The 12,826-nt window shown below is 41.6% G+C and overlaps 1 protein-coding gene across 1 annotated transcript in view; it reads right to left on the reverse strand.

Annotated features, from left to right (window-relative positions):
* The window catches only part of DPP10 (dipeptidyl peptidase like 10), a 439,415-nt gene that overhangs the window by 45,048 nt on the left and 381,541 nt on the right, over window positions 1-12,826 (reverse strand). Inside the window, exons 14-16 of the mRNA XM_054971084.1 lie at window positions 7,714-7,793; window positions 5,158-5,205; window positions 963-1,084 (exon numbers count right to left, since the gene is read on the reverse strand). Coding sequence (XP_054827059.1) covers window positions 963-1,084; window positions 5,158-5,205; window positions 7,714-7,793 — 250 coding nt within the window. The remainder of the gene's footprint in view (window positions 1-962; window positions 1,085-5,157; window positions 5,206-7,713; window positions 7,794-12,826) is intronic.

Here is a 12,826-nt window from a genome sequence, read left to right on the forward strand (position 1 = left end):
GGAAACTCCCACTCGATACAATTAGAGCCACCAGTTGATGTTGGTCCAGTGTACAAGGGGTTGGCCGTCAGAACTGCCTATCAGGGTTTTCAGGGATGAGATTGGAGTGCCCATGGCTACAGAACACCCCCTTCCCCCTCCCTCCCCCAAGTGTCTTCTCCCATGTAACCAATTGTAACCAATTTGCAGCTCCATGGTTGGAAGGAAGACCTGCCGATCAAGGTAAGCTGGGCTTCCATTCGGGTTTCCAGGGCAACAGAAGGAGTGCAGACAGAGTTCATGCATTCCCCCAGCTCTGTTTCCAAGGGAATTGATTGATGGTGCCTGACTGTCTTGTTTCATGAACCGCAGGCAAACACAACGAACTGGGCTTCCAACGAACACTGGTTCGTTGGCCATGGACCCTCACAAGCCACCGGATCGCAAACAGATGATCAGGCGGTTTGTGGGTATTTTTGGTTCGTAATGCGGTTCATGTCCATGTCTACTCATAACTGACTTCATTGGATCATGCCCCAAAGCATCAAATAGCCATCTTCCTTCCTTTTTACTTTATTCGTTTTCTTTGCCACAATACAGCCTCAAAAATTACAGGATATTTACTCTGAAACAGTACTTCTCACTTACTCTGGAGTAAAATTACTGTACAAAATTTCCATTAGGGAAAGAGTAATTCTGGGAAAGGACCTACAAAGCCATTCAAAGGACAATGTTTCCTCAAAGGACTAGAGAATATGTCTCAACTTGAAGCTTGGCAAGCAGAAATGAGACTCACCCCCAGCTGGAAGTGGAAGCACTCCAAAATCATATTCATAGCCCTGCTTGCAGAGCGAGTAGGGGGTCTAACATAGTTCAGGTTACCTTCTTTCACAGATGAAGAATGGGTGTCTTACACAAATGCAAGTTGTGATAGTTAAAATATTCTGAACACTAGTAATGTTAAACTGAGGAATTTGACTTACCTTTACATTGTAGAATGAAATACTTGTTTGTAGGGCTAAACTTTGCATTGAAATAAGTGCAGTTATCTTTCCTAAAACTGCACGAAAGGCACTGACGATTCAACAGTTCAAAAGTTGACACACTGCAATGGTGGAAAAAAATAAGAAAGCAAACATTTAGTAAATATACATTCAAGAAATACATCATTACAGAGCAGACTTGGGTCATATGTGTACTTTCCAATACTGTTAAGAATAACATTACCTTGAACTTTTGTTTGAAGTCAGTGATGGACCAAATGTGCATAAACAAATAGAAATACTGTTTGGGAATGTGTCTAATCTGAGGATAGAAGGTCAGCCTATGGTAGATGGCACTGCACTCTTCTTTTAACCTCAGGATCACAAGTTCCACTTCTGCGCATGGATGTGCAAGTTGTATTTGCTGATGGTTCTGGCCCCATTCTGCTTTGATTTACCCCCTGATTCTCACATGTATTTTTTCCTTTGATTTTTTTTTTACTTCATTATTTTTTTGGTTTCCCCTTTTTTCACAGTTCTTTTGAGACTACTTTTATCCAGAGTTTTTCCCCCCTGGAAGCTAATTTGGAGTTGATTCCCCCCCTGTACATAATGTTTTTTTTGGTTTTGTTTGTTCTACGCATTCCACTCACCTCCAACCCACTTTTTGATAATTGGATGTTTGCCATCATTGAACCACTCCTCTCTTGAATCGATTGTTCCCCCTCCTAGTTTTGTTTTCATCTTTATAAATCATCATTTTCATACAGCTATATTGATCTACTCTTGCAATAATAGATGCAGCAGGTTCTCTGAATTCCCAGTTTTCATTTTTTTTAAAAAAAAGTTAAGTGTCTAGTCCCTTCCATTACAGGGATATGCCTTTTTCCCTTATATCTCTTCAAGGGAAGGGGCTTGAGACTTACTTTTAAATAAAAGCTGGGAATGCAGAGAACATGCTGCATCTATTATTACAATGGTAGGTTGATACAGTTATCAGTGTGGTTTGAAAAGTACATAGTTGCTGCTGCTGCTGCAGGCTTTGTCCAAACAGAGGTCAATTTGCCCCATTGGTGCCAGCCTCTGCCTCCTGGCTATGGGTCAGCCCCAGCAGGGCTTTCTGGTTTGGATGGGGGAGGGCTTAAATATGGGTGGTGAAGCGGCTCCCTTTTAGGCTTTCCCATGCAAAAATTTCCCCATGTGTTTCTTTTTCAATCTTTCCCTAACTATTCAGCCCTTATTTTTTTATTATATATGCACGTGCAAAAAAAATTAAAAACGGGAGGTGCTGTGACATCACCAATGATTCCACTGACAATGACAGCACCCTCACGTGAAAACCGTGATTATTTAAGGAACTAACTCTACAACTGAAAAATTGAAAAGGGAGGACAGAGGTCCGGAAGAACCATATGCCAATTGATTCCAATGCTTGACGATCAATTGCTAAGGAAATTATGAGTGTGTGGAAAATCCAAAAGTAGCCAAGAGCACATTTTATCAATATAAGCTGGTTTATCAGTACCTTGTCTAGTATATTTTAATGCCACCTTTCCTTCAATAAGCTCAGGATGGTGTGCATATTTCTACCTTCCTGATTTTATCATGAGGATAGGTGAAGAGAGATTGAATGACACAAGGTGACCCAGGAAACTTCATGGCAGATTTTGGATTTGAACAAGGTTTCCAGGATTGTAATTGATTACTCTAGCTATTATGTCACACTGGCTCTTTCTTAGGGAAGAATGACAAAGCTACAGTAATTCATGCATTACTGATATCCAGATTAGTGTTCTGTAACACACTTTAGCATTTAGATGGTTCAACTGAGGTGCATTTAGATGGCTCAACTGAGGTGCAAGATTGTCAAATTATGACAATTCTTTACAAATTTTATCATCTGCCACTTTGTTTCTGGGCTCAATTCAAATACTAGTTTAAATCTTTAAATTCCTAAACAAATGGACTCAGGATGCTTAAAGTAACAATTATCATGAGATTATTTTTGGAGTAGAGATGAGCACGAACTGGAAAAAACGAACTGTGCGGTTCGTGGTTTGTCGCATTTCACGAACCATGAACTTTCATGAACCTGCCCCGGTTTGTGAACCGGTTCATTTGGTTCATAAAAACATCACATCCAGGTCAGAAGAAGGTCACTTCCGGGCCAGCAGAAGGCCACTTCTTGGTCAGCAGAAGGTCTGCAGGAAGTCCATCCTCCGTTGCCTAGGAAATGGATTGATCGGTGGCAGGCTGTCTGCAGTGACGAACCAAAATATGAACCAAATGAACCAGCCTAAAATTCATGGCGGTTTGTCAGAAATGGGCTCTGATGAACTGCTGGTTCGCGAACCACGAACCAGCCTGGTTTGTCACGAACTTTGATTCGTATCCACCCTGAGCCTGCTTGTGGGGAGGGTGGAATAAAAATACGATAAAATAAATAAAATAAAATAAATAATTTCAGTTCATGCCCATCTCTACTTTGGAGGCATTATCTTTGGAGGCATCTTTGGAGGCTATCTGAGGTTTGGTGGATGGACATGAGAGAAATGTTCCAAGATTATATTTATTCTTCCTGGGAAATTCACCATGGCTCTTCACTGTTTATTTTCTGCTGCTAGGTTGACTATATTTTACAAGCAGCTATTGGGGCCTTGGTTAGTTCTACTGATTACCTGTATTTCGGTTACCTCTACCTATTTCTCTGTTTGTCTAACTGTATTGATTATGATTATTTTGCTGAATTCTTGTTGATATTTTTAGAAAGATTTTTCTGTAGTTTTATATTAGTGGGCTTATGATCAGGCTAAGGAAAAATGCAGGGACACACACCGGAAGCTGCCTTATACAGGATCAGAACACTGGTCTATCAATGTTATTATTGTTTACTCTACTGGCAGCTGCTCTCCATGGTCCGAGGCAGAGATCTGGAGATGCCAGGGACTGAGCCTGGGACCTTCTGCATGCCAGGCAGATGTTCTAACACTGAGCCATGGCCCACCAACAGAAAATTTTAAGGATACATGTTGGTTCAATCTTCCTGAATTAAGTTCTCTTTTGTTGCAGTTCTCTATTGTTGCCTCCTCATCACCTACTCCAGATTACCCTGAACATAGGAGAAATCTTGGAAATCTTGCCTGTTCTAAATCAGGCAGGCAGTTCCCTACCTTCTCTGCGTTCCTTAGTAAAGATAGACAAAATTAGTCTTTATATGTGAGGGATGGACAGAAAACTGTAACATTGGTTTTATAAAAGAAAAATAGTAACTTTACTTGTAATTTAAGTCCTTGTAATTTAAGTCCTTAAGGGAAAACAACACAGCTGAGAAAAAATATTGTCTATTGATCAAAGGGGAAATAAAATGAGGGATGAATGCATTCTTCTATGTTTAAGTCTAAATCTTATTCATCTTCCATGTTGAGATAAGAGGTAGGCATAGTAATTTTTTAATTATCAGATTTCTGTTTCCTTCATTAGTGTTAATTATTTCTAGGCCTCATAAAGACAGGTCATACTTCAGCCCTTGTGTTTTTCAGCCATTTCTGGAATTTTCACTTAAGTATTATGTTTTCTGTTCCCTGAACCTGGATGGTCCAGGTAGCCTGATCTCGTCAGATCTCAGAAGCTAAACAGGGTCAGCTCTGGTCAGTATTTGGATGGGAGACCACCAACAAAGCCAAGGTTGCTACACAGAGGCATGCAGTGGCAAATCATTTCTGAATGTCTCTTGCCTTGAAAACCCTACAGGGCTGCTATTAACTTGCAACTTGAGAGCACACATATACACAAAACCCCTTTCATCTATATAGAGCTTTCCTGTTTTAGAATAAAATATCTTGCTTGGCATAGTTGTTCTTTTAAGTACCATCAGAACTCTTCCTTCCTACCTGATGGAAAATTACTAGTCTCACATCAAGGAGATTTCTATGAGTTCATTGCTTTTTAGTCCTGAAGCAACAAGAAGAAATACATTTGTTACTGGCTACCAGGACTTGATATAAGAATGGTCATCATCCACAACCAGGTACACCAGAGGTTAGCTAGAAAAACTTTATCTAGAATATGTTACCTAACTGAAAAGGCAATTTTAGGTTATTCTTTGGGTGTTAACAGAATTAAACATTGTCATCCCAAGCTGACTTTTTTACACAGATATCTGGAAGTCAAAGTATAATTTCACCCCACTGCTTACCTATGTAGCTGTCTTCCTCTCGATGAATTCTCAGTACTTAAAAAATAGCTGGGAAAAAGAATTGGATACATTCAGAACAGGGCATATTTCCAGTAACTATAAACAAAAGGAGCATTCATAATTATTTTTTAAGACTGTACAGTTGTTAAAATTCCATCTTGTAAGCAATTTATTAAGTAAACTGCAGGCTAATGCACATTATATTTTAAGGCACGGATAAACCAACCCCTTCCCCTGACTTCATTTACTGCACTCATATTTTTATTAGTTAATATCGAAGTGCACATTGCTACAAAAAACAAGCACTGAAAGAAGGCCATGCAACTATTGGCTTTCTATTTTCTGTTTGTATTTATGTTTGTGGGAAGTTACATTGACAGAACTATTTTAAAGAAAATGTCTGTCTGTCTCTCCCCCCCTACGCTTTTGGGTTGTATTTTCTTCTTATTCTGTTTTTAAATGTTTACATGTCAAAGTTCTTAATTCATTTTTCTTGACATTTGAAAGCATAGATCACCTTCCAACATTATGCATATACATAGTGTACTTTCTATGTATTAGTAACATAAAAGTCAAATATAAAAATGCACAATATGTTAATACAACAGGTGAACATAATACAAGTGAGTCTACAAAATCAGTAATGAAAGCTGAAATTATTAACAAAATATAATCAAATATGAAAAAAGCAAAGAATATTAGTTCATGCATAATCAATACTGCTGGACTCAAATGACCAAGTGGCACTATGGAATTGCCAATTTAAATCCAGCCATCATAATAATAACTGTACTTATATACCACTCTTAATAATAATAATAATAACATTCGATTTATAATACCGCCCTTCAGGACAACTTAATGCCCACTCAGAGCGGTTTACAAAGTGTTATTATTACCCCACAACAATCACCCTGTGAGGTGGGTGGGGCTAAGAGAGCTCAAGAGAACTGTGACTCGCCCAAGGTCACCCAGCTGGCTTTGTGGAGGAGTGGGGAATCAAACCCGGCTCTCCAGATTAGAGTCCCATGCTCTTAACCACTACACCAAACTGGCTCTTCTAGACAGATTAGTATCCCACTTAGAGCAGTGAACAAAGTCAGTGTTACTATTATCCCTACAATACAGCTAGAGAGCTGGGGCCAAGAGGAGTGGCTTCCTCATGGCCACCTGCTGAGCTCATGGCAGTTGTGGGATACAAATCAGCAGAGTGCTGACTTGTAGCCCAACCACTTAACCATTATGTTATAGCAGCATGTATAGTCAGTTGAACACGTGTAGCAGCTCAGAATACAGGCGTCTAGAATATATCATGTTATGACAAAACATTACTCATATACGTTGGTGGTGTCAAGGAAATTACAGAACATTTCACTTGATGAGTATTGTACACAAAGCACTCTCTGTATGGAACAATCACTTCACAGTTGAGAGTATCTGATATATATCTTTATAGAAAATACTTGAAGGACAACAAACAGATTTTTCTATAAAACTTAAAGGAAACCCTCTCCATTTTCACATGATTGATGATCTCTGATGTATCTCCGAATATTCTATGGAGAAAAATTATTCTGCAGAAGTAGGGGAAAATCCCAATTGTTGGATTTTGTTTTTTGTGACCTATGGGATCAGTCCCTTCCTACTCCACATTCCATTTTTGGGAGTCTATTTCTGAAGTCTAATTAGAGATAAGCTTCTTCATTCTGCACTAAATAGTAAAAGAATCCTCTAGTTCCAATGGAAATGACAATGAATGATTCTTCAATTTACTATCCCTAATAGCTATAAAAAACATTGGCCCCAATTTTAATTTCACAGTCCCTGAATCTTTATTGATTTAAAAAGCTAGAATTAAGCCCATTCTATAACAGCACTTGAGATTTTTTGCCATACACATAAAAACTTAAAATTTCTTGTTTCTGTGCTAGAAAATGATAACTGTCCAATGCGTGCTTTTAAATGGGGGATTTCAGGATGACTGTAGACAAATAAATTAAGCCACTCTAAAACCTTTAGTAAAATTGTCATTAAAAATTGCAGGGACCTTTAAGATAGTTTTGTCTTTTAATAGTAGGAAGTAATCCATTTAAACTCTAAAGGAAATTATCCCTTCCCTTTTGATAGAGATTGAAGATTTCTAACAAACATCTTGGAATAAGCTAATGAATGGAATTAACATGTGGAAGATTTAACAGCTTAAATTGATATATTTATTTATAAGCTTCCTTATAATGTATTCATGTTATTTCCTAGATCCACTGAGAACTCATCCAAGAAAAGTATTTTCCTTTCTGTTTAATTACTTTTCAATCAATCAATGCAATAAGTCAAAAAATGTCACAATCTCTCCTTTCTCTTTAATTGAGAAAGGCACTTGCAGTATATTGTCAGATTACATGTATTAAACTTTGTGCTTATGGTTACAGCTTTCAGCACATGAAAATGAAAGAAGAATGGTTAAGTGATATTAAATGTGTTATTTCCAGTAAAATGTATTCTATCTTGTTAACACACAGATTTTTACCTGCACAGACAAAGAAAAATAATGCTCACATCTTTCGCGTTTTTTCATCATAAGCCAAAATTTTGATAACTTCCCAGTTTCCTGATGTCAGATGTCGTACACTTTTAGCCTGCAAGAAAACCAAACAGAACTTCATTTTCATCATTGTCTCCATGTGATTAGTACAAATTATAAAAATTCATATTGAAAAGACAGACATACCTTCACTGTGTGTACATGCCACTGTATTCTATACAGAAGGTTTGAAGGTTATAGACATGAAATTTAAATGGATGTGCCCCCCCCCACAAATAGTTTCATATCATGCATGTGCCTCCCCCCACAAATAGTTTCACATCATGCCTGTACCTAGGTTGTGGGCTGTCGGGCTCAGGGATCCGGCTCCCATCCCTTGATGGGGTGCTACTTGCACCTGCTTTGTCAGTAAAGAGTCTGGTGTGGTCTTGGATGCCTCCTTATCGATGGAGGCCCAGATTGTGGCAATTGTCAGACTGGCATTTTACAATCTTCATCAGACCAGGCAGCTTGCCCTCTACCCTTTCCTGCGACCTGGAGACACTGATCCATGCAATGGTCAACTCCATGTTGGACTACTGTAACTTGTTCTATGCTGGGCTGCCCATGGGCTTGCTCTGGAAGTTACAACTGGTCCAGAATGCAGCAGCGTGTGTTTTGACTGGGACTTGGTTCCAGTTGCATGTGACACCTGTTCTGCACCAGCGGCACTGGCTCCTAGTAGAATTCCAGATCAGGTTCAACTTTCTGGTTCTAACCTTTAAATCCCTTAGTGGACTGGAGCAAGCATACCTGCAGGACCACCTCTGACCCTATATTCCGTAGAGGGTGCTCTGCTTGGCAGAAAACCATCTACTGGTGGATCCTGGCCCCATGAAGGGCTGCCTTGCTTCAAACAGGGCACGGGCATTCTGGGTCCTGGTCCCAACCTGGTGGAACTCTCTGTCTGAGACAACTCAGGCCCAGCGGGATTTATGATCATTCCTCTGGGCCTGTAAGATGTAGATGTTCTGCCAGGCCTTTGATGGTTGAGGCAAATGGGTCTCCTCTCTGACCTCCTACTGGGGGGGGGGGCGGAGATCATCCCCTCCTGGCTTCTGCTCTTTTTATTTGTTGTTTGCTGTTGGTCACTGTGGGCCCAAATGACTATATGTGGGATTGTGCAATGTGCATTGCTGAGGGTGGGTTGAACCTGCAACTGCTCTTTCTTTGCTATCAGTTTTAATTGTTTATTTCTGTATTTTTAAATTGATGTGATCCGCTCTGTGCCTGCTTGTGGGTACAGTGGACTGCATATTGAATGAATGAATGAATGAATGAATAGAAACTGCAGAGGTGGGGAAATGGAGGTGGTTGACAATGAGTTACCTACACTTTGGAACAGACTAGTGAGCACATGAGGGGGGTTGTGAGGTAAAAAAAGGATCTTTTTCCTTCAACGAAAGCAGATGATGGTTGCAGAGTTTTGATAAGCAATTTGGTTTCAGAATAGTGCTTAAACTTGGGCGTTTCAAAAGTAAATATATATTCTTAAAGGTATTTTCACAGATTCAGTCACACGAAGTACACAGAACTTCACTAACAGAATAAATTCTTTTCACATCCACACAAACATAGATTCACTCAATCTTTTCCACATAGCTTGCCTGACCTAGATAGGTCAATCTCTCACTTAGATATACACAGATTGCCCCAGGCACACACACAGTTTGCCTAACTTAGGCAGAATTAGGCATTCCACAAAGTTTGCCTGTTTTAGCCAGAATCATTTCCCTAAGAAACACACAGACTCTCTCAGGAACACAAATTTCATTGCAGTTTGCAGAATAAATACTTTCTCTCAGAAACACACAGACAGTTCAGGCTCCATACAGATTGACTGACTGGCCAGAATAAGCTATTTGCAGGATATACAAAAGGTGACTGAAAATCCTTCTCTCAACACTGACTAAAACTGAAGATTGCTCTGTCCTTTAGGGTACAGCTGCTGTCCAATCAGATTACACTCGACACACCCATCCTTCTTTCCTCAGAGGCCTACATTTAAACTCAGGTAAGAATTTTAACAACTCCACATCAGCAAGAAAAAATAAAATGATAAGACTTAATTATATACAAAACATAAGAATTATATGCAAAACATTACAAAAAGAGAGCACCAGTGAATGGCTAGAGCAGGCCTTGGGCACCTGAGATGCAAAACCCCACTCAGCTGTGAAATTCATTGGGTGACCTTCAACCATTCTCTCTCTCTTGCCAACTCATCTACTTCATAGATCTGCTGTGAAGATAACATAGGAAAGGGAAATCTCAGGAGTTATGAGTAGGGATGCGCTATTCGGGTTTCCAGTTCAGAATATATACCCGAATCGGACACGATTCGTAAAGATTTGAGATTTCCAAATTGAGCCCAGCATTGTGGGCTTGATTCAGGAATCCTATATAAAAGCTTTCTGAAGTGACTTTGGTTGCTTCGGAAAGCTTCCGGTGTATTTAAAACCCAGGCCCTTGCTGACAGTCAGCTGGAGCAAGGGCAGGGGATTTAAACTTTAAAGTGCCCCACATACTGCTTTCTCTGTCAGTCAGCTGGAGCAAGGGTGTTTTTTTTTAAAAAAAAATAAAGTACTGCTTGCAAGCAGCACCTGAGGCGGCCCAGCCGGTCATTGCGGGGCTGCCTCTTGGCCTGCCAGCCAGGTAAGTCAAGAGGCTTGGGGAGGCTGATCCGGGACAAAGCTTCCCCTAGCTTTTTCACTTCCATGTGCTCCGCATCTTTATGGAGTGGTTTAAATACTCAAATCCCAAAGCAGCTTGTCACTTTGGGATTCGGGTTATTCTGGATCGTTTTCCCACTTTGGGAAACCTGTGCACACCCCTGGTTATGAGCTCCTTTTTGGAGGAAAGTTGAGATTCAAAAAAAGAAAAAAGAAAAAAAAGCCCAGATCAATGCAAAGGCTGAAGTCTGCCATTTCCTTTTGTAAAGATATGCTACCCTCCCCCGACCTGACCCTTCACTTTAGAAGGGTAGTGGGAGTGACCAAGAGGTTCAAGTTGAGGACAGAATCACACTCACCCAATTCCCCCCTCCTGCAGCAGCTGCAGAAGGAGGAAGGCAGTCAATGGCTGCAACGAATTGGCAGGCTGTCACTCGAGAAAAGTCCTGCCTCACAAGCCAAGGTTGCTGCTTCAGGAGCTCACCAGGGAATGAAGTCTTGTGTCTGAAGTGCTGGGTACGCTGTTTGCTGCTGCCCTGGTCAAGGCTGTCTGGCTAAGCTGCTGAGTACCAATGGTGGGCAAGAAACCTCTTCAACTTACACTACATGAGACTCCAAGCCTTTCATCTAAATAACTGCCCCCTCACATCTCCCAGTGCAAACGGGATACTGGCTCCAGGAAAACAGGTGGAACTTCTGTGTCTACAATGGTGTTATGCTAGCCTGGAACAGGTCTGCTTTGCAAGGCTGGCTAGGATGAGGACGTATGCCTATGGTTTTGCAGTGTGGCTTCTCCTGCTCCTCCCTTGCCCACACACACTGCTGTGATTCCTTCTATACCACCCATCTGACTGCAGCTTTGCTGCTTCAGCAGCAGTGGCACGGGATGACCTGTGATTTCTCCTTCCCCACCCACCTGCAGCTTCACCACCTCAGCAGCAGGGCGGGTAGTAGAGGAGTGTTTTGGGATAATTAGGGAGATTTAAACACCCTGCTTTTTGTTTTCAGTTTTTTTCCTGCAAAACTGGGGGGGGGGCAAGCTTTGTAAAAATTCTCCTTTCTCTCTGCATAGCCCTGATCTGCAGATTTAAGTATCTGCAGATGGGGCCATGTTGAGAATTTTGTGCATGCACGCATGCACACACACTACTGAATACTGACAAGACAGAGGTAATTTTGATTGGGAAGGCTGAGGTCTTGAAAGATGTGGTGCTCCCTGCTTCTGATGGATCCAGCTGACTCTTGCAGACTCACTAAAGAGCATAGGGATGATACTTGATCCAGCATTATTGCTGAAGAAGTATGCTGATGTAGTTGCAAAAAAGGCATTTTATCAATTCCACTTTACTCTGACTTGGCTGATCTGGTCGTATGGATCCATGCTATGGTTCCTGCAAGACTAAATTACTATAATACATTCTGTACGGATCTGCCCTTAAAGCCAACTCAGAAGCTACAATTGGTACAGACCACTGCAGCCCAGCTACTACTGGATGCCAAGCAGAAAACTGTCTCTTCCTTTCTGCCGACATTCCATTGGTTAGCCATTCATTACGGAGTTTAATTCAAGGGTGGCAATGCCTGCCCCCTGCCTTCACCCAGCTGGGATCAGGAGTGGAGCAGATGGCAATGCCCATCCCCCGCCTTCACACAGCTGCGATGAGGAGCAAAGCAGGTGGCAATGCCTGCCCCACACCTTCACCCAGCTGGGATCAGGCACAGAGCAGGGGGCAATACCCGCCCTCTGCCTTCACCCAACTGGAATAAAGAGTGGAGTAGGTGGCAATGCCTTCCCCCTGCCTTCACCCAGCTGGGATCAGGAGTGGAGCAGATGGCAATGCCCATCCCCCACCTTCACCCAGCTGCGATGAGGAGCAAAGCAGGTGGCAATGCCTGCCCCACACCTTCACCCAGCTGGGATCAGGCACAGAGCAGGGGGCAATACCCGCCCTCTGCCTTCACCCAACTGGAATAAAGAGTGGAGTAGGTGGCAATGCCTTCCCCCTGCCATCACCCAGTTGGGATCAGGAGTGGAGCAGATGGCAATGCCCATCCCCTCGTCATCCAGCTTGGATCAGGAGCAAAGCAGGTGGCAATGCCCGCTCCCCCCATCACTGGCTGAGATCAGGACAGAGCAGGTGGCAATGCCCGCACCCTGCCTTCTGCAGTCTCACATTTGTTTACAAGAAAAAAGTCCCCGTGAGCTCAAAGAGCCTTAGAAAGCAATCCTAAACAGAGTTAAACCCTTCAAACCCCACTTACAATGGTTTAACTTTGCTTAAGATTGCACTGTTACTTTAGAGTAATAATGCTTACAGTGTAGCAGTCTTAATTGGTAAGATACAAGATTCTTCAGTTTCATGCAACAAACTCACTCTTTGTAATGTCTTGAAAATCTTCAAAACAGTTCCACACA

This window comes from Eublepharis macularius, chromosome 2, assembly GCF_028583425.1.
Source record: "Eublepharis macularius isolate TG4126 chromosome 2, MPM_Emac_v1.0, whole genome shotgun sequence".
Taxonomy (NCBI): domain Eukaryota; kingdom Metazoa; phylum Chordata; class Lepidosauria; order Squamata; family Eublepharidae; genus Eublepharis; species Eublepharis macularius.